This window comes from Zea mays, chromosome 3 (assembly GCF_902167145.1).
Source record: "Zea mays cultivar B73 chromosome 3, Zm-B73-REFERENCE-NAM-5.0, whole genome shotgun sequence".
Lineage (NCBI taxonomy): Eukaryota > Viridiplantae > Streptophyta > Magnoliopsida > Poales > Poaceae > Zea > Zea mays.
Window position 1 is genome coordinate 12,358,256 of NC_050098.1, and position 21,573 is coordinate 12,379,828.

Genomic DNA, 21,573 nt, shown 5'->3' on the forward strand with positions numbered 1-21,573 from the left:
TGTACTATCCATTATATGGGTCACTATAGAAGCTCCAGTGCTAAGGTCCTCCATGGACAGGGTCAATTAACCCCTCGAGTTAGTGGGGGTGCGCCCGGGGTCATACTTGAGGATGTGAAGTCATGTTGATAGTGACCTCCCGGCGCATCCTCGATCTGTCGTACATATGTCCGGTCGTGTTCCTAGGGTGACACATCTTGTCACAGTCAGCGTGGGCTTGTAGCGCGTGACTTGGGTCTCCGCCTTGCAGATTTGCTCGACTGGGACTTGGTCGGCCGCTCTACCTCGTAGGCTTGCTCGGCGGGGACTTGGTCGATCGCGCGCGCCTCGCATACTTGCTCGGGCGGGACTTGGTCGGCCAGGAGGTTATGTGCCCTATTTTGGGTACCCCGTTCCTTGGTACTCGACACCCCCTTAGGCATCCGTGTTCCTTTCACCCACGCTATCATATGACACAGTTGGCAGTTGTAGAAACTACATGACATAGTGCTCGTTGGTTCACTTGTGATCTAGGTGTGGCTATAGTGATGTCGTCGTCTCTTGCAATAAATGAGATGAATAAAAGCCTTTTTATTTCTTGGTGTCATGTGTGGTCTACCTATGGTGTTGGTTCACTAGTTAGAGGCACATATGGCGTTGGGGCTGTGTCCCCTGGTTGTTCTACCCTGAGGCGTCTTAGGGAGAGCCAAGGAGACTCGTATAAGGCCCCTAACTCACAGGCCTCGAGGCCTAGCCGCCATGGGGCTTGGCCTCCCTATGTGCATGGTCTCATGAATGTCAGGCTGGCGCTGACCTAGGCTTTCTACAGGTTTGTCTTCTGTCGATGAAGTCCTGAAAGACACTTTTATAATATAGGGGATTGTGATTTAGAGAGGGCCGGACTGGGAGGAGGCCCAGTGGCCCACGAACGAAGTTGGTTTTGGCCCATTATCTTTAGCATTTTTCTATTATTTTCAGAAAATACATATTATATATATTAGTAGTTTCAAAAATTAGAGGGGCTATGGCCTACTTTACCCCTTGAACATCTACATATGTATTATTGTAATTTCACATGAATCATTGGTATATGTATATATCCACAATCGTAGTCTTTATAAAACAGAGAGAGCATAACTTAGTCTGTTAGGTCATATGACAGAAGAGTTTAGGGGTCATTTGGATCCCTCTATTTTTATTAAAAATAAAATCTACTTAATAGAGTAGGCTATTTAGCTTAGAATCTGATATTCCATCGTTTTTAAAGTTCAGATACAATTCTATCTTAAATTTATAGAACGAAAGGATGAAAATTGATTTCATCGAACTATATTTCTATTCTGCAATTTATAATATACATTTTGGCTCGCTACCCTATAACATAAATGTAGCACATAAATGTCTTTATTATATATATAACACCGATGATATAAAACCATATTATTAATCTATGCTTAAATTATAACTATTGAAATGAAATTTAACCTAAAGGATCCAAAGCGGGACCTCATAGAACATCTGCATTTCATTCAGGTATGGCAGTGATTGTTTGTTTCATTGCTCGTCTCTTTGGTCACGCACGTGCCAGAACCCCAGAACGTTCGGGTGTACTTGTTGCGACGTGAGAAACATAACATTTTGATTCCTTGCGGTCGCAAAGGCAAATCGACACAAGCAAATGATAAATGTGTCATCTATCCATCGAATGGTCCCATTCCATTCCAAGCAAGCGGTCCAGGTCGGAAAAACTTGCTCCATCTCATCCTCATCGCGTCTCCCAGATCACCTGACCCCGTGGTTGGTTGGTCCTCGTCGCGATTGGTTCTTTCTTGGTCCGTTCGCTCACTTCTCGCCCTGTCTTTGCCTGCGGCTGCTGCTGCTCTGGGACAGGTGGGAGAGGAGGCGCCACACCCAGACGAGAGGCTTCCCGAGTCCACCGCCAGCACGAGTCCACCGCCGGCACTTTGACTCGGAGCCGGAGATTCTTGCGAGGAACTGGCAGGGATCTGCTGCCCATCCGCATATCGTAATTCATGATCTCTATCTCTATGCGTTTTAGATTTTGACTAGCATTTTCTGATTCCGTGTTCTTTTTTTTTTATTGCGGATACACTGATGCGCACATGTCCGATGTATCCTCCCCCGATCTCAATCTAGATGCTGCAACAGTAGTTCACTCGTCGGAGGAAGGCGCATCACACGAACTAGGTGGAAGGAACCGGACGGAGCTTGGAGAGGGCAAGCGGGCAAGGGGAGTGAGTAGTGGTTCTCGGTGTCTTCTTTAACCACTCTGTCCGATCCGCTGGTGTGTCTGCGCGATCCTGTTGACGAATCAATCGCCGGTAAACTCAGCTTCCTTCCCCACTTCATACTCTCTCAGACGATAGGTTTCTTGATGCCTTCCGCTTCGTTTTGTTCGTTTGTTTCGTGTGTGCGCGTCAATGAAGGACGGGCAAATGTCGCATCTTTACCTTTTGCGTGGGGTACCCAGGCCGACCAGGTTGCGGCATAGGTTCTGAATCTCCGAATAGTGTTTTGTGTGTCTCACTTTCTTTGGCCTGTTCTTTTCCCCTGCTTTCTCTATTTGGCAATTAGGATTCTGTATTGCGTTGATCTCTCTATTAGCCGGGAAGGCAAGGAAAAAAGTGCTTCTTTTTATCCTTGATTGATGAATGGACTGGCGCAGGCCACCAGGTCGCGGGTTGAAGCAGCGTCTCCCTATTTGCGGGGGGGGGGGGGGGGGGGGGGGGGGGGGAAGCTGGCCTCGGTTTAGGGACTTTGGCACTGTTTCTTTAACGGACTGGCGCAAGTATAGTATCAGATTTTAATGAGAACGACGAGGACAGCAAACTTATATAATGTGTTGCTGATATATGATGGCAGGGACGGTTAATTAAGCATTCCAATCCTCAGCCATGGCCGTGGACACTACTCAACCGGAGTACTGGCTCAACTGGAGGTTCTTGCTGTGCGCGCTCTGGGTCTACTCCTGCATGGCCTTGGCATTCTTCCTGATTAAGAAGTACGAGGGGGCCAGTTCACCGGACAGCAATGGCGATGACGGTGGAGACAGAGAAGAGGCGTTACCACGTGTCAGACCTGGTGTTGTTTATCTTGAAGATTGCTGGAAGACATGCCTTGAGGGTATCCACCCTGGCTGGCTGCTGGCATTTCGCGTTGTGGCCTTCTTCGTTTTGGCTTCGCTGCTCGTGGTCGACATCATTACTGATGGATGGAGTATCTTCCTATACTACACTCAGTGAGCTCATTTTCATCCCAGAATTAGTTCCACTACCAACAATTAAAAAAAACTTATGCTGAAATGATGTTGTATGTTTGGCAGGTGGACGTTCTTGCTTGTCACCTTGTATTTTGGGGTATGTAGTTTGCCAATGGAACTTTGGCTTGCGTTTTGTTTTGGTTATTTGTCACTTTTGTTGTTATACTTAACCTTGAGTTTCAGTAACTGACACTGACATCACATCTCACTGCACTCCTGCAACATTGATACAAAGGCTTATATGAATTTTCTTTTGAGGATATTATCTGAAACAGACTGGACACTCGAGTTATGTATTCTTGCTCATGATTTTTTAACCAGTACTACCCTCTTTATCTTCAGCTTGGATCGTTACTTTCTATATATGGATGCTATCAGTATGTTTACAATACTGGTGGGGATAGATATGATCCGGTAAGATCTGGTGCAGATCATGGCACATATATGATAGCTCCAACTGCGGAAAGTGTATATGACCCTGCAATCAAAATTTCTCATGACACTAAAACAAACAATGGTGGAGAAATAGCAGGAGTTTGGGGTTATATGTTCCAGATCATGTTTCAGGTAAGTCGTCAACCATCATAAGGATGTGCCATTGCTTCACATTTTTTTTGCAAAAAGTTGACCTATTTTACATTAATAAAAGTAATGAAGAGAAACATGAAAGATGACTGACATTGCCACTCCACTCATTCTGTGTTTCTTTCCAGACAAATGCAGGTGCTGTGATGATTACAGATTTGGTGTTCTGGTTTATTCTGTACCCTTTCCTTGCCCACAATCAGTACAAGATGGATTTTGTGAGTGATCCCTTTTGCGATTTTAGGAACACTAACAATCTACTGTACAGTCTTACTTGTTTGGTGAACCATATTAACTAAAGTCTTTCGTACACATTACTTTTTCCTTTAAAATTTACCTTGAAGACCATAATTCACTATATATACCTAGGGATTTTGGAACTCTGGTATGGTAGTATATATAACTTAATGGTATGTGACTTTTTATCAGTTACTTTGTAATTTGGTCACCTTTGAGACTCATTTATTTTTTGGAACACATGTCATGAGCTCTGCCTATATTAATAAAGAGATAAAAACACGCAAGAACATAAAACCTTTCGGCCTGCCAGTATTGCTTATGTATCTTTTGTACATGATTTAAGGGAGGCAGAAGTGGATGTATACAAGTGCTAAGCACTTTTTTATAGGTGCATCAGTAGTGGCCTATTGCTTTGTAAGAATGAAATGTTACGTTGATTACGTGCTACTCATACCAATATATAATCATAGTACAAAATAGAGATTTATTTGTTTATTGGAGGTTTGTTATTTGTATTCGTATTTTTTAAATTTCTTAAAAGCTCTTAATATGTGCATCACAGATTCTGATTGGGACACATTCAATCAACGTTGTCTTCATAGTTGGAGATGCAGCTCTAAACAGACTGGTAAACGTCTCATGCCGCAAGCTCACAACATTGATCCATATCATGGTCAACTGATCATTTTATCCACAAGTGCAGCATTTCCCGTGGTTTAGGATAGCATACTTCCTACTGTGGACGGGCATTTTTGTTAATGTTCAGTGGATCGTCCACTTTTTCGTGTCAATAGGGTAACACTACGAACTTGGTTCTTGTTTCTTCTTCCTAACGGTGTGCAGTTCTGATGCATAACTTTTTTTTTTTGCTTTGTTCAGGTGGCCTTACCCATTTCTAGACTTGACATTCCCTGGTGCACCTGTATGGTAAGGTCGACTAGACGAAACAAGTGACTCTATTTTTGCTAAATACCATGGTCTCATGTGTAGCTTACGCATTAGTTTGGCTCTGTTTGTTTACTTCCAGGATTATATAATCCAGCTTAGGGCCTGTTCGGTTAGCTCTAAATCCATGTGGATTGAGTGGGTTTGGGTGGGTTCAAATCCCAAACAAGTCAAAATTGTTCTCAATTTTTTCCAATCCCGTCCAATCCATAGCTAACGGGATTAACCGAACAAGGCCTTATGGATTATATAAGCATCTAATGATCTGCTTATGTATTATCATAATCTAGGTTCTATATTATATAATTCACCTAATAATCTCTGTTATTTGTTTGTCTCTTAACTTATTTAAGTTGGGTTATATAATCTAGAGAGTAAACAAACAGGGCCTTAGTCTAAGAAAAAGGTAGAATCTAGACAGTAAATGACAGCAGAATCACAAGCTAGGGGGGATAGCTATGAAAATCCTATTACCACATGAACAGATGCAATAACATACAAAGGACAAAACAATTTGGTGCCTAAATAGTAATACTTTTGGTCGTCGCACTCATTTTACACACAAGCCATCAATAAAATCGCTATCATGCTCTTTCTACCATACTCTTATGCCAGTATTGCTGTAAACTACGATTTCATCAGCCTGAAAGAAATTAAAAAAAAAACTGTGATTCCTGGCAGGTACCTGGTGGTGGCACTGCTGCACCTCCCATGCTACGGCATGTTCGCCCTGGTGCTGAGGCTCAAGCATATGTTGCTGGAAAGCTGGTTCCCTCAAACTTATGCGAAGTAATCAAGGACGACAATAGATGGAGTTGGTTGTCTCTATACGCTTCCTTCAGCAAAAAAATTAAGCGGAGGTTCTGCAAACTGTATGCACCACGGAATCACATTGAAATAGATCACACCTGTCTGTCGACGGGTTTCTCCGGAAGTGGACATGTAGATTGACAGAGCATGTTCCAAAAATTTCGAGACCAGCAGCTTATTTAAACCAGCTGTTGTCTCCAGCATCATACCCTTTTTTTTGTTTACCCCCAATGGAGATATCAGACATGTGTACAGTCCGCTAATATATTCAATCGTTTCCAGCAAATTTCATGCTCGTTTTTGTGACTTAGGCCCTGTTTAATACCGGAGCTAACTGGTAAATAGCTAAATATTAGCCCTAGTTTATTCAAATAGGAGAGCTAATAGGTAGTCTATTTTTTTAGTTAAGTCTAGCTAACTAATTAACTAACTTTAATTATTCTAAGGTAGACCCTTACCTAGTTTGTTTATTTTCCTGGAAGCTGTCATGTGTGTTACTTCTTCCGTTTATGAAAGAGTACGATTCTCACTTTTTCGAGGAGTACAATGTTTTAAAGTTTGATCAGAGTATATAGAAAATTTTAATATTACAAAATAAATATTATTAAATTAATTATGTAATAGTTCTTTATAGTGAATCTATCTAGCTGTCAATATTAAGAACTTTTTCCAGGGAAAAGTTTTTCTTGCTTTATTGATCCTGAAACGTTCAAACAGTTAAGGTGACGTTTGGTTCATATATTGGTAACATAATGTGTAATCGATAACGTTAAATCATGTTTGTTTAAGTCCAATCATAATCGATATTATACTACAAATGAATACCGTCCTATTCAAATTTGTTACCACCGGTATTCGAGTGTAAATCGTTACTATTATCATTTACATTAAATTTCGCGAATCAAACATCACCTAAGTTCAAACGCCCGCCGCAAACAGAAAAAAAGGCCTAAAAGCCATGAAAACAGTTATCCAACACATTTTGGCTAGAGATATCGTTCTGATGAGTTGCATTGCAGCCGAACAATCCTGTCCCCCAACGCAGCGCAACCGACGAGTCCAACACTGGAGAAGCTTTCGTTGCTCCAGTCCAGGCGATCCTTGGCGGTTGGGCAGCTTGGTTCTGCTACAGTTGCGCAGAAGCGCCCACCCTTGCTCCAAGCGAACAACACTGAGACCTTGTTCTTTTGTGTTGGATTGCATCCGGAATCGTTCTACCTAATCAAAGTTTATATAAATTAAAGAAGCAATCCGGTTAGTAATCGTTTCGACCCACCAATCCGGTACAAACGAACAAGGCCTGAAGGAATATAGAAAACAGCATGAACAAACACAGGTGTCAGTCACCCCTCTATGATTGATTAATCACTGCATAAACAGATTGCACTGAAGAATCTCGACCATTAGAGCTAGAGCTCCATACAGTCTGATCATCCTCTGAAGATTTATTTTAAGCAGACACAGCTCGGCGGCGCCTCTCTGAAGTGTTTGGGCTGGGAGAGACAAGGGAAACAGCAGCACAAAATGGGCTGTAAGGTCTTGGGCCTCAGAGGCTGAGAGTGTTTCCTTCTTTTCCGGCCCGGGAGTCCCGCCACGCCCACGCCACGCAGTGATTCTCGGATGGGCCGTGGTCCTGGCTGATGTGCCGAGCCAGAACGCGTCGGTGGGACCGGCAGGGCCATGCCCACCTCGCATCTTTTCGTACTGTATAACACGCATGTACTACTGCACAAGTGCAGAGTGGCAGGCCGCGGAGTCACGTGCGCGCCCCTGGCAGGCCAGGCCAGGCGACCGCCGCCCGCTCGGCTCGCTCCCGTTGGCTTTTGCCCCGCGCCGTGCATCCATCCCGTCTCTCGCGCCGCGTCGGCGTCGCATGCGCAAGCCGACGCCGCGCTGTCCGGCCACGGACTCCCGTCCCAAGACGGCGAACAGATCGCATTCCACGACCAGTCGTCAGTCGACGACCATGGCCACTCGCTCGTACGCACTCCAGCGCGCTGGCGCATTGCGCCTTGTCGTCGCTCCCGTCTTGAAGGAGGTGCCGCGACTGATCCCTCTTGGCCTTGGCCCTTGGGAGGGAGCTCATGGGGTTTGCTATAGTTGCTACTGTACTCGCTCAAGAGACCGTCCATGCGGGCCGGGATCATCCGCCGCGCCCGAGGAGGAGGATCACTGTTGTTTGGTACGGCGCTCACATTCCCGCTCCGCTCCGTCGGCATCCGCGCCGCTGGCTCCTCTCCGTGCTCGTTCAAACTCGTCCCCGCGTGAAATAATGGTTTTTTGGGGACGGAGGGAATAGGCTCGGAGACAGCAGCATGGGGTTTGGATTGGATTTGCCAGCGTCAGCGTGCCGGCCGGCCATCTCCCGGCCACGCGACAAAGCCGCTTTGCTCGCTGGCTCGTCGGAGTTCGGGTCAGGGTTGGCATGCCGTCGTGCCGCCTGCCCACGAGGGGGTAGACGCAAACGGCCTCGCCGGATTCGGAGTCCTATTCCCGTTCTGGCCGCCGTCCTCGCAACTTTTTAAAATATGTGAAAATGGACAGATATTCCGGAGCTGTTTTAGCGTCCGCCCGTTCTGTTCCCATGGAATTATTCTTAAGCCCTATTCGTCGGATTGTGAATTTGTGATCACGAACAATTCCAACTAATCAATACTAGTATAAATAAACTTATCATTCTAACCGGAACGATTGCAGTGGAACCGTTCTGGAGTAAACGAAGTCGGTTTACTTTTTTTTATAGTTTTGATCAAATGAAACGGTTTCTGGTGCATTACTGAATAAACGAACAAGGTCTTAAAAAGGAGAGGTATGTGGTGGATTTTATAGTTGTTTCAACTAAATAGTTTACAACTTTTCCATAGCACATACTTCCGCCGCATTGAACCATATCGTATTTTCATTTGTCCTAAGGCATCTTACCTACCTCATGTTTGACTAAAACTATAGGCAAGCGAGGAGGAGAGCCAAGAATTAGAGAGGATTAGGAATTTAGGGTCAGGGAAACCACGATTCGGGGAGGATTAGAAGCCGACACCCTAAACCTAGGAGTCGTTGTCTCCCCCGACGAGTATCCTAGTCAAAGAAATAAGATCTGACTCAAAGATCAAGCCTTCGAGGCGATTAGAGTTAAGGCGACTGGCGACAAAACATGAGACTCACCAGAGCTTACTGATCGACCGTTTATAACTAAAAATATAGGTGTCCAAGCGGTGCCTACTGGCCGACGTCGGTGACCTACCGGCGATGATGGGGTGGATCGAAAGGAGAGACCGAGAGGGGGGGGGTGATTTTAGATTTAGGGACGGAGAGGCGACCAAGAGTCAGGAAATAGGGTAATCGAGAGGGCTCTAGAGCATGGGCGAGTGGGGTTGGCCCGTCGGGTGTCGGGGGCATGGGAGCAAAGAGCGGGGTGCTTATGGCCTCCCTAGGTCACAGGCGCGCCGTTGGAATGGGTCGGACCGAGCCAAACACGACCCGATCATCTTGTCGACCTGGTCCAGACATGTTTTGGTACTTGTCGAGTTGGATTGGTACTAGACCAAAAGTGTGCCGACCTATATTATTTGGACATTTATAACCCTATCACACTTCATATTCTTTTGAACACCGCGTTAGCACTGTATATTGGGATGGACATGGACCGGCTATGATCGAATGCCATCCTTTACAAAAGAAGTAATCTCGGTTCACCTACCAATCACTAATCTGATGGTATATAGGCTTAAAGAAGTTGATTAGTGCGTGAACGACGAACACCATCCAATCAAAAAAAAAAAAACACAGCAGCAAGCTGGCCGGCGACCGGATGTCCCCGCCGTCGAATGTAAATATCTAGGTGAACAAGATTCTACCGCCACCACTACCAGCATGACACTGATGAAAAAGAGACAAGAAAGGACGGGACAAAATAAAAGGCGAGGCACGTGACTCGCCAGTGCCCAGCAAGCTTTGATTTTTTTTAACCTTCCCTCCAGCTTTTTTCTCATATTCCCCATCATTCCGTTCTTTTATTAATCGCTGTGCTGGCAGCGTTACGCTACCACAGTATCGGCAGCGTAGAGAGTCGTGCTCACAGTACGTCTCGGTTTCGTTAGACTACCAGCTCGTGACAAACATGCGCCCTGTGCTCCTGTCATTAGCACTGTCGTTTGGTAGGGTAGATTAGACGTCGTGGAGATGGTGACAGCCAGAAAGAACACTGAAAAGCTTGTGCTAAAGTTGCGATCAGGCAGGCAGATGGGTTGTTTATCCTCGCCAAAAGGCAGGCAGATGAGTTGTTTAAACCAGCAAATTCGACACTGCCGCCTGTAGCAGTAATACATTACGCGTTCCGATGAGGCGATGAGCAAGGCTCCTGCGAGACCAAGCATCTGCCGTCTTCTCTGAACAAGGCTGATATCCATGCAGCCGTCGGCAAGTTGAACTTTGTTTTTTTTTTCTTTTCTCTTCTGTACGTGAGAAGTATCAAATGGCATGTGTCATAAACGCACACAAAAGAGTCTTGGGAGGTAGGAAATCAGCAAGAGCATCTCCTCCCATTTTTCTAAAAATGCGCGCACGTTTTCCAGGGAAAAAAATGTAGAGGAACAAATAAAAATGCTTACACACGTCTAACTAGAATTTAGTACTAGTCTCTATCACAGAAACTGTTTGAATGATAAGATTAGATAAATTTGTTAAACCTTGACGAGATACGAACTAAGAGCAACTCCAATAGTTATGTAAATTTTAGCTCTCTAAATCACAGGTTTAAGAAGTTGCTAAATGACTTTTGGAGTAAAAAAATGTGAGTTCTCCAATAGTTCTCTAAATATAGGTTGTAATTTTGTATTGTATTTATCCACATAAAAAATAAGTCACAAAAACTATATAATGCAGTCAACATTTTTGTTTAGGGAGTTGTTAAATGGTTGCCAAATGTAGAGAGAAAATGAGGTTAGATGACAAGTTGTTAAATTTAGAAAGTTCATTTAGAGAACTGTTGGAGAATAATTTTCATGTTAACTACCTAAATTATTGATTTAGGAAGTCTTTTAGAGAATTTCTGGAGTTGCTCTATAGAAACTTTTTATGCAGAGAAACCCGGACATCCTCGAAAACGGATTGGAGGTGGCTAGGCATGCGCGCCCGTGGCAGGTCGGGCCGGGCCGCGGGGAAAAGCGCTTGGCCGTTTGCAGCGGCGCGGAGTGGGTGGGCATCAGCGGACAGCGGCCGCGGCAGCAGGGGCAGGAGCATGGTGGTGGATTGATAGGTGGGGAAGGGGCTGGCACAGCCGCACAGGCACAGGCACAGGCTGCTGTGTGCTGCTGCCCCTGCTCGTTGGCGTTTCCCTCCCTCGCTCCCTGCTGCGGCCCCCCTGCGTGCCCCCACACTACTCACCAGGCCACGGCCACCACACCCCACCATCTGCCTCTGCGGAGCTCGCGTGAACCCCTCTCGCTTTCGCGCTGCGTCCGCGGTGGCATCATTGGGTGTCCGGACTCCGGACTGGACATGGACCGTCGGAAAGACAGGGTCCTTCTTGGCTGCTGATTTCGCGAGCGCTGCCGCTGCCACCGCCGCTTCTTCTTCTTCCTCCTCCCTGCTGCTGCGGCGGCGGAATTGTGCGTTGGAGGGCTGTGGGCTGGCGACTGGTCTCTGCCCCTCCATCTTCTCCGGCTTGTTCGCCGAATTGAATCTGCGGGGGTTGCGTTGCAGCGATGCGGGCGCGGGAGCCCCGGATGTGGATGGGGTGGTGCTGGGTGGCGCTCGCTGCTCTGCTCGCCTTGATCCTGCCGCCGTCCAACGCCACGCTCTCCCCTGCCGGCATCAACTACGAAGGTACCTTACCTACCCTACCCTGCTCTTCTCCTCGTCTCCGAAGTCTTAACAAAATGCCCATCTTTTCGTATTCTGGGAAGGGAAAAAAAGACACATGGCTTGATGGCCAACATTTTCAATCAAGCAACACAGTTTTTTTTTCCTGAAATCTCGTTGAGAAATCCTCTGCCTCTCTGTCGGGTTGGGAGTTCCCTGGTTTCAAAGATGATGGTACAAGATCCGCTATGCCTATGCAGAAGAACATTAAGCGGAATGAACCTGATGTGCTTTTGCTTCCTCATCACTCACCATGTCTCTCGACTTTTAGCTGTTTCTTGGCACCACAAATTTGGTGAACCTGAACCTGCCTTGCCTGTGGCTGAACCGCAGTGGTGGCTCTGATGGCCATCAAGACGGAGCTGGAGGACCCCTACAACGTGCTCGACAACTGGGACATCAACTCCGTCGACCCCTGCAGCTGGAGGATGGTCACGTGCTCCTCCGACGGCTACGTCTCCGCCTTGTACGTCACGCTCCCTTGTTCATGCCCATTCTCAAGAGCACCGGCGGTGGCTCGATCTTCTCACATGCGTTCCTTCGTTTACAGAGGACTGCCTAGCCAGAGCTTGTCTGGGAAGTTATCACCCGGCATCGGTAACCTCACCAGGCTGCAATCTGTGTAAGTTCACGCATCCCCTATTGTTTACCAATAGCAACAGCACTTCAAAATTCTAAACTTAAGGTTTCCTTAGTGGTCCAATCTGGTTGAATGAATCAAAATGCTCTGTTTTTGCTGATCGACAGGCTGTTGCAGAACAACGTGATTTCTGGACCTATTCCCAGTACGATAGGAAGGCTGGGGATGCTAAAGACTCTTGACATGTCAGATAACCAGCTCACGGGGAGTATCCCAGGCTCGCTTGGAAATCTGAAGAACCTCAATTATTTGTAAGATTCTTACTTCAATCTTGATTTACAACACTCTCGCTGATCACAGTGATTTCGTTTGGCTCATTTCTAGCTCTCGTTGCTACCAGGAAGTTGAACAATAATAGCTTGTCTGGAGTTCTGCCTGATTCAATTGCCAGCATTGATGGTTTTGCTCTCGTGTATGCTCTGCAATCCCATTTTATTGTTTTTTTTTGTCTTCCCTATTTCAGTACTGATTCACTTGAGTTGGCTTCTGTTATAGAGATCTTTCGTTTAACAATCTCAGTGGCCCATTACCCAAGATTTCTGCAAGAACCTTTATGTAAGTTTTTTTTTTCATTTTGATGGACGAAATGATTTCAGCCTGAACACTGCATGCTATGCCAGGATTACAGTTTGCATAGCCACACATTGATTTTATTATTTGTTCATACAGCATAGCTGGAAATCCAATGATTTGTGGTAATAATTCTGGAGATAGCTGCTCTTCTGTGTCACTTGACCCACTCTCTTACCCACCAGATGATCTGAAAAGTGAGATCTCTTTCCATTGTTCAAATTTGGGAAGGCGTAACAGAAGAAAGTAAACACCTTTTCTTCTGGTGGCACTCACTAATGTCTCCTTTTCCTCAGCTCAGCCACAACAAGGTATTGGAAGGAGCCATCATATTGCTACAATATGTGGAGCAACTGTTGGTTCAGTGGCTTTTGTCGCTGTTGTAGTTGGTATGCTTCTTTGGTGGCGTCATAGGCGAAATCAGCAGATCTTTTTTGATGTTAACGGTAATATTCATTTTGATCTGTTTTTGTGTGATCATGATAACAACCACCTAAATCTAGACGTGAATTGCATTAGATTAGCTTCTTAGTTGCAGCAACAGCTAGCACTTTAAGAATTTATGATCTTAGAGCTTTCGCCTTCTGGTCAGCGTCAGTCCCACTGTAAATTTACATGGATGTAAAGTGTTGTTAGCCAATTTGAGCTACAGGAGTTGCAATAAGTTGAATAGCACAAGAGACTTGATAGTTTTTCGTTTTCAGCCATGTGGCATTAATAAAGAGTTTCAGAATCACCACAAATTTGAATATTAAATAGATGCACCTGGTACATAGTTGTGTGGGTTAGTAACTTTGTGCCATAGACATTAATTAGGAGGATACATCATAAAACTTATGTTGCTTTTTTGTTTTTACTTTATGATCTCCCAGTTACTTTTGGGCTTGGCATATGGGCTATTTCATAATCATGATTTCCTAGTTACTTTATGTACACTTTCTAACCTTTCATTGGTTCAGGGTATTTTTTTATCTTACCTTTCTAGACCTGCTTTGATCTTTTTAGCATTCTATAATGACTGTCCTCCGTTTGCATGCTATGATAGCTGTCTTTACAGCAGCAGCCTAATTGAACCTGATACATTCTTCAACGTGCAGATCAATATGATCCAGAAGTTTGTTTGGGTCATCTAAAGCGGTATGCTTTCAAGGAGCTCCGTGCAGCTACTAATAATTTTAACTCAAAGAACATCTTAGGTGAAGGTGGATATGGCATAGTATACAAGGGTTATTTGCGTGATGGCTCCGTTGTTGCTGTTAAAAGGCTGAAGGATTATAATGCCGTCGGTGGGGAAGTTCAATTCCAAACTGAAGTTGAAGTCATAAGCTTGGCTGTGCATCGTAATCTCCTCCGTCTTATTGGGTTCTGCACTACGGAGAGCGAGAGGTTACTTGTTTATCCATATATGCCAAATGGAAGTGTTGCTTCTCAATTGCGGGGTTAGTCACTCTTCTAGCTCATGACTTTGATGTGCATATGCTGTTGCAAGCAGGTCCAGTCTTTTAAGCATGCAAAGTCTAAAAATTCTATTGTTGGCACAAGAGGCGGAAAATAGCTAAAACAATACTTAAGTAAAATGTTTATGGATGCATCATAGTTCATGTGAAATGTGTCAGCTTTCCAACATGTGCTTATTAGCGTTTCTGCATAGTGCAGAGTACTAAACTTAGTTTTGTGTTGTCTGGACTATACCATTCGCTACAAACAGGCAAGCTAGCTTGATATATACTGGTGTGTTGCAGATGGTCTTTGCATCTACTCATCACAGACAGTCACTACGTGCTCTATATTGTCAACCATGTACGCGAATTAACGTTCTTCGATTTTATTCAGAACATATAAACGGCAAGCCAGCTCTAGACTGGCCAAGGAGAAAGAGGATAGCGCTAGGCACGGCACGGGGCCTGCTCTACCTTCACGAGCAATGCGACCCGAAGATAATCCACCGGGACGTAAAGGCTTCCAACGTGCTTCTCGACGAGTACTTCGAAGCGATCGTGGGAGACTTCGGGCTGGCGAAACTCCTGGACCACAGGGAGTCCCACGTCACGACCGCGGTGCGCGGGACCGTCGGGCACATCGCGCCGGAGTACCTGTCGACGGGCCAGTCGTCGGAGAAGACCGACGTGTTTGGGTTCGGGGTTCTGTTAGTCGAGCTGATCACTGGGCAGAAGGCGCTGGATTTCGGAAGGGTGGCGAACCAGAAGGGTGGAGTGCTCGACTGGGTAAGCATGCAGCTTGTGTTTACTTTACTTGTCCGATTTCAGGTTTGCTTTGGAACTTCAAAATGAAGAACGTCTGTCTGTCTGTCTTTCCTCTATCATACATACATTGCAAGCTTTCTGTCTGTACTGTGCCATGAACACGTTCTCCTCGTCCTGGTCGGTGGTTCCAGGTGAAGAAACTCCACCAAGAAAAGCAGCTAGGCACGATGGTGGACAAGGACCTGGGCAGCAGCTACGACAGGGTGGAGCTGGAGGAGATGGTCCAGGTGTCCTTGCTGTGCACGCAGTACCACCCGTCCCACCGGCCCAGGATGTCCGAGGTGATCAGGATGCTGGAGGGGGACGGGCTCGCGGAGAGATGGGAGGCGTCGCAGAACGTGGACACGCCGGAGTCCGTCTCGTCGGAGCTCCTGCTCCAGAAGTACATGGACTTCGCAGCGGACGAGTGCTCGCTCGGCCTGGAAGCCATGGAGCTCTCCGGCCCGAGGTGACCGACCGGCTGGTTGACCGGACCCGGCGGGCATCGCACGGGTCGGCGTAGGTGTTTTTGCCGTATCAAGCCCTATATTGTTGTGTTGCGTTGGACACATAGGGAAGGCGATGGATTGTATGGTCTATATAGCTGTGGTGGCATTCATTTGTACATACAGCAGCATTGTGTGAGGTGAGCCCATCCTTGTTGCGCGTCTACTTGGTGGCAAAGAGATGAAGATGAATGAGTATATAGAGATAGAGATCAAAGTTCCCAGTGCGGAGCGGTTGGTGCCTGTTTGTGTTTTCTGCTTTGCTGAAAGGCAAGGCGTGCGCAGCGCTGTCTGACATGCGCCACTGCTTGTAAAACAGCGGTCCGTTACGCATTCCGGAGAGGATATGGTAGATACAGACGTGGTATTAGGGGTTCACAGAATCTGTTTCTGTGTGTTTGGTTCATGACTGTTTTTTTACTGTACTGAGAACTTGCTCGTTTCACCGTTGATCCATATGGATCGAATAGTATTAAGTCGGTTTAAATCAATAACGAGTTAAAATCCATCTCGATTTGTTTCAATCCATTCTAATACACATAGAATTAAAATAACCAAACCAGACATGATTAGAAGTTACTTTAATTTCTATCCTAATTCACTTCAATATATAGGTAAAGCTAAACACGGCCTTAGGTTTGTCAACCTGAGGGCAGAATTGGTTGAAAGCCAGGCTAAAGTTATACCAGTGAGTGTGAATGAGCTTCGTATACATGGCTAATAAGCACGAGACCTGCGAGTCCGGCACGATGCCCGCTATTTAGCCCTGATTTGAGCCCGGTATGGCCCGGTTTTATGCGGGTTCGGGCCGGACTCGGACAGAAAACTAAGCACAGTTTACCTCTAAGTCCGTTAAGTCCATTTTTTCGCTAAACCATGCTTATCGGCCCGTTTAACCCGTTTTTCGGTCTGCTTTTTCGTGTTTACCGGACCAATCCGGCCCGTTTATGTCCGCTGCGGGTCGAGCTCGGACAAAGAAACGAACTCACAGGCTTAGATGATCCGGCCTAGTTTTTTAACTAGGTCTGATGGGTCGGGCTTTACCGGGTCCGGGTCGGACCGGGCCAGACGGCCCGTTTCGCCATCTCTAGAGCTACGTACTCTTGCTAGAAAATGGACAGGGGATCTTCGGCCATCCCGATAACGGCAGCCACCCGGACCACGGCGCGGGTGCGGCCGTTGGAAACGCAGACAGAGACAGGCAAGCGAACCAGACGTGTGCACCGACGCCGGCAGGCAGGCGGCGGAGGGGGCACACTCATTGCGCCTTTGTCCGCCGACCGCCGCCCACGTCAAATGGAGTCGCCCCGCCTCCCCCCTCGTCGTCGCCCTTCTTCTTCCCGTTCCGCTGCTCGCGTCGTCCCGTCGCATCATTGCCGATTATTACAGCGCCACCACGACACGCCAAATGCCATGCCATTCTTCTTCGGACACGGACACTGCGCGCCCACTCCACTCCTGCGCCCCTTGCCCGGCCGGCCAGCTGCTGCCGTGACGGCCGGCTCCTGTGTCGTCCGCACTCTTTGGGCAGGCTGGTTGGCGGCTGGCCAGGCGAGATCGATCTTAATTCATCTAGGTATGAGCGCCGCCAGTCAAGCTCGCGCTGCTGCTGTCGTCGCTCCTCCCTCTGGCGCTCGCGCTCATCAGGGCGACGGCGTCGCCTCGGCACGGGGGGCAGCAGCGGAACCGCGACTGTCGTCGTCTCGGCCCGGCCAGCGGCGGCGCGCGCCCGGGACGACGACAGGCCGTACCATCGCCACGCGACGCACACCTCGGACGGCGGCACGACGAGGCGGCTCCGGCAGGCCGACGACTACTGGTTCGAGGACGACAAGAGGCTTGCGCCCACGGGGTCCAAGTCCAACCCGCTGCACAACCTCCGATGATGGCTAGTACAGTAGCTGGCTTGCTGCTGCCGTCGTCGGCCGTCGCGCTTCGTCGTTTCCCAGCCAACCCCCAGCTCGTGAATCCGCTTCCGGGTCTTGGGCACGCAAATGGCCCGTGATTATTTCTTGACACCATGCATGAGCTACCGACTACCGTGGTGGTTGGTACACGTACGTACGTACGTGTTACATACTCCATCCCTTCTTTCATTTCAAGTTAGTTTCTCCATGTACACATGCGAGCATACGATTTGAGTACTCTTGAATTGAACTGCCCTGCCTGTGGATTCTCGTGAAAGAAATACCTTTGCAGTCTGCCGGCATTTCATTCAGATAACACGTATGCTTCAACCTCTGCGCGCGAGTGTATCTAGTCACCCGTCCGTGCCCTGAAACAGGGTGCCTTTTGCTACAGCATGATGACACGGTGCCCACATGACTAGAGGCTTTTGCTACAGCATGATGACACGGTGCCCACGCGACTACCTCTAGTCACGTGGTGAACAGCACCCAACTCCACCACGTGGACGGCTCCGGGATCGCCACGTGGCCAGGGTCACCATGTGACCAGAGAAAACGATACACTTCAAGATGCCAACAGTGGGTTCGGACCCTCATGGGAAAGTGTCGGACCCCTGTACATGTAGACCGGGCCTCCGGAGCAAGGCCCAGAACCCCCGCGGGTGCAACCCGGACCTCCGGGTCGGGTCCCGGACCCCTCTGCGTGGGGTCCGGACTACCCACAGCCGGGTCCCATGACTCTGGGGCAGAGAATACCCAGGCCTTGCTCAGGCAGGGGTACGGTGCCGACATGTGTCCAGGTCCAGCCTGGTGCAGACCTACCCGCATAACGCTACTGCTCCCCGCCCAGGCGGAGGCCCGATGCTGCCACGTGGCCTACCGCGCGTGACGTAAGCCAGCGGGCGGAGCCTGACGTAAGGCCTCTGGGCCGCGCTGTCTATGCATTTATTGTGGAGAAGACGCGCCGCCTGACTATCCCGTTGACGGTGATGTGCCCCTTCAGCATTTAATGTGTCCTGTCCACTCAGCTGGCAGACGACGCCCAGGCCATCCTGCAGGCGGCATGCCTGTCCATTCCATTGCCAAACAGTACGCCCGTGCTGCGAAGTGCACTGTGCACATCCATCATTACTCGTACATTGCCAGGGAAGCTTCCCCTGCACGCCAATACTACGTAGATCGCGGATATGAGGGAACAAGGAGATTGCTCCAACGATGAGCATTAGTTGCTCCAAGAATTACATCCGTTATGTTCCTGAGCCCACATGTCGGGGCTCAGCACCCTTGTACGTGCCCCCTTGAGCTATAAAAGGGGAGGCATGCAACGACACATGGGGAGGACCAGACACACACAGACCCATCACACAATGGAGTAGGGTATTACGCTCCGGTGGCCCGAACTGCTCTAAATCCTTGTGTGTTCATCCCCCAATCTCGTAACAGGCAAAACGCTAAGGCCCCTCCTCATCTTAGGATTTAGGGCTGGTGCATTCCGCCACCCGGCCGAGGATTTCCTCTCCGACATTTGGCACGCCGGGTAGGGGGCTGGCATTAGGTTTTTGCTTGTTTTCCTGCTCGACACCATGGTTCACATCGTCGAGCACCACGACTTCATCCCCGAAGACTTCCCCATGGAGGAGGTTGCCTCTTCCACGCCACGGGCCTCCAACCGCCCTGCGCCCGGAGCAGCTGCTGCTGTGCCCTCTGCGCGACAGCACACTCCTGCGCAGTCAACCAAGGCGTCAAGGGCCGCACCTGGTGCGCTGTCCGCAGCCAGGGAGTTGTTGCGCCACCCTCCTAGATCCACGACCTCGCCAGGGGCCATGAAGTAGTGGCGTGACGACGTCGACCGGCTGCTCGACATGGCGCACTCTTGCTCAGCCAGGCCCAGGCCCTGTTCGTCCCAGCGTCAGCATGAGGCGTCGGCATCGGTGCGCTCGCCCTCTGCGAGGGCTGCGCCGACCAAGGACTTGCGGGCGGAGCTCAACCGCCGGCGGGCGGGAGAGGACGCCACAACCTCTCTAGAGGAGCCAGACGATCTGCGGGCAGAACTCAACCGCAGACGTGCGGGCGAGGATGCCCGTGTCTCTCTGGAGAGGACGCGTGAGCGCCGACAAAACATCAAGGGTCGCAACCTCGATTACAACTTCGCTGTGGTAGCGCCGCAGACCCCGACGGGCGCCCGGATCCTGATGGGTGTCCCGTTGGCCGGCGTGGGCAACGCCGCGCTCGCGGAACATCTCCGCGCAGCGACGTGGCCATCCAAGTTCTGGCCTGCCGGAGAAATACGACGGTACATCCAATCCGTCGGAATTCTTGCAGGTTTACGTCACCGCCATCACAACAGCAGGTGGAGACACCAACGTGATGGCAACATACTTCCATGTAGCCTTGTTTGGGACGGCCGGACTTGGCTTATGAACCTTGCCCCAGGATCGATCTATTCCTGGGAAGAGCTCTGCGCGCGGTTCAAAGCGAACTTCGCCGGTGCTTACCAGTAGCATGGCGTGGAGGCCCACCTCCACGCAGTGAGGCAGGAACCCGAGAAAACTCTCCGAACCTTCATCTCCCGCTTCACCAAGGTACGAGGCACCATACCTCGTATTTCCGATGCTTCTGTCATCACTGCTTTCCACCAGGGAGTACGTGACGAAAAGATGTTGGAGAAGTTAGCCACACATGACGTGGAGACTGTCTCCACTCTCTTCGCTCTACCCGGCAAATGCGCTAGAGCCGCCAAGGGTCGTGCGTGGCACTCGGCGCCACAGACCGGGGCTGCCCAGACGGGTGGCTCGGGTGTCGTCGCTCAGGACGGCAAAAAGAAGAAGAAAAACCGCGGCCGCGAGAAGCCGCATTCTGCCGCTCTAGTCGTTGCAGCTGCGACTGGGGGCCAAAACGAGCGCACCAAGCGCCCACGGCCGCAGAGGGATAATAGCGGCTCATGCCCTGTACACCCCAACAGTCGCCATAGCATCGCGGAGTGTCGCGAGATCATCGAACTCGCGATGCGCGTCAGCGAGCGGCGCGAGCAGACCTCCAGGAATGGCTCCCCTCCTCACCGCCGGCCTGGCAAGGAAAGGGTCGACAGCGGCGAGGTGGCCACAGGAGAACCGGACCTCGGGTATCAGTCACCTGAGAGGGCCTTGAAGGATGTTTTCACCGAAGACTCCAACTCCGATGATGACAACTAGACGGGCCACCGGGGGGGACCCCGTACTCCTTAGTCTACGGGGTCGAAGTTTGCCTTCCCCCGGAAACCCTCCTGGACTCCCCATGGGTCCAGTCTTTTGATAAGTATGTGCAGGAACGGCTGTGGCGCAGGGACATGGACTCCATCCACGAACGCAGATAGCAGGCGGTGATCCGAAGTGCACATTGCAACCAGGCGCCCAGGCGCTACCGCCAACAGTTCGTGCATAAGTAGGGAGCTCGGGGTCCGGGACCTGGTCCTAAGGCGAACCCTAAACCAAGAAGGGCTCCTCAAACTCTCCCCCAGCCGGGAAGGACCCTTCAAGGTGACGGAAGTATGCCGACCTAGGTGTATCCGTCTTGCCGCACCAGAAGGAGAACCTCTTCCCAATCCCTGGAATATAGAGTATTCCTGTAAGTCCTACCCATAGAAGCAAGTCTGAGGGGTTATGATTTATTATGTCAACTAGGTTGTGCATACGTGTACGCCAGCCCGGTGAGGTCCGCCCTCATAAGCTCGGCCTGTTGGTCTGCACTTGAAAGGGAAATAGGGTCAAACCTTTTCCTAAATGATTTTGGTGGTTGAATTGCCCAACACAAATAATTGGATTAACTAGTTTGCTCTAGATTATAAGTTCTACAGGTGCCAAAGGTTCAACACAAACCAATAAAAAGTTCAAGAAAGGGTTCAAATAGAAAGGAGCAAAGACAACCGAAGGCTGCCCTGGTTTAGCGCACCAGACTGTCCGGTGTGCCACCGGACAGTGTCCGGTGCACCACTAGACAGTGTCCGGTGCACTAGGGAGATCAACTCTGAACT

General features: G+C 49.1%; 2 protein-coding genes across 7 annotated transcripts; both read left to right on the forward strand.

The window, feature by feature from the left end:
- The first annotated feature begins 1,631 nt into the window (after nucleotides 1-1,631).
- On the forward strand, nucleotides 1,632-6,132 carry LOC100277400 (uncharacterized). 6 transcript variants are annotated; one of them, XM_020549633.3, is made up of 11 exons: nucleotides 1,632-1,717; nucleotides 1,870-2,005; nucleotides 2,137-2,321; nucleotides 2,863-3,238; nucleotides 3,323-3,356; nucleotides 3,602-3,826; nucleotides 3,973-4,062; nucleotides 4,647-4,712; nucleotides 4,788-4,879; nucleotides 4,964-5,011; nucleotides 5,711-6,132. In XM_020549633.3, the coding sequence occupies exons 4-11, from the start codon at nucleotides 2,895-2,897 to the stop codon at nucleotides 5,820-5,822; spliced, it is 1,011 nt and encodes a 336-aa protein (XP_020405222.1). In that variant the 5' UTR covers nucleotides 1,632-1,717; nucleotides 1,870-2,005; nucleotides 2,137-2,321; nucleotides 2,863-2,894; the 3' UTR covers nucleotides 5,823-6,132. The 6 variants fall into 6 exon arrangements, with proteins under 6 accessions (XP_020405222.1, XP_035821685.1, XP_020405221.1 ...); XM_020549632.3 differs by having other exon boundaries at nucleotides 1,633-1,776; XM_035965791.1 differs by having other exon boundaries at nucleotides 1,693-1,773.
- Nucleotides 6,133-11,316: 5,184 nt separating this feature from the next.
- Nucleotides 11,317-15,822, forward strand: LOC100383570 (uncharacterized). Its single transcript, NM_001176218.1, has 11 exons — nucleotides 11,317-11,662; nucleotides 12,032-12,164; nucleotides 12,249-12,320; nucleotides 12,446-12,589; nucleotides 12,679-12,750; nucleotides 12,834-12,893; nucleotides 13,008-13,105; nucleotides 13,205-13,354; nucleotides 14,006-14,347; nucleotides 14,742-15,133; nucleotides 15,304-15,822. Exons 1-11 carry the CDS (start codon nucleotides 11,542-11,544, stop codon nucleotides 15,622-15,624), a joined length of 1,905 nt encoding a protein of 634 aa, NP_001169689.1. The 5' UTR covers nucleotides 11,317-11,541; the 3' UTR covers nucleotides 15,625-15,822.
- The last annotated feature ends 5,751 nt before the right edge of the window (nucleotides 15,823-21,573 follow it).

What these genes read in the sequence shown, in the direction of transcription:
- LOC100383570 (NM_001176218.1), top strand. Translation starts at nt 11,542, where the DNA reads ATGCGGGCGCGGGAGCCCCGGATGTGGATGGGGTGGTGCTGGGTGGCG. An exon ending in TGTTGCTTCTCAATTGCGGG is followed by an intron (nt 14,348 to 14,741) that starts GTTAGTCACTCT and finishes GATTTTATTCAG; the next exon opens with AACATATAAACGGCAAGCCA. An exon ending in AGGGTGGAGTGCTCGACTGG is followed by an intron (nt 15,134 to 15,303) that starts GTAAGCATGCAG and finishes CGGTGGTTCCAG; the next exon opens with GTGAAGAAACTCCACCAAGA.
- LOC100277400 (XM_020549633.3), top strand. Translation starts at nt 2,895, where the DNA reads ATGGCCGTGGACACTACTCAACCGGAGTACTGGCTCAACTGGAGGTTC. An exon ending in ATCAGTACAAGATGGATTTT is followed by an intron (nt 4,063 to 4,646) that starts GTGAGTGATCCC and finishes TGTGCATCACAG; the next exon opens with ATTCTGATTGGGACACATTC. An exon ending in ATGCAGCTCTAAACAGACTG is followed by an intron (nt 4,713 to 4,787) that starts GTAAACGTCTCA and finishes CCACAAGTGCAG; the next exon opens with CATTTCCCGTGGTTTAGGAT.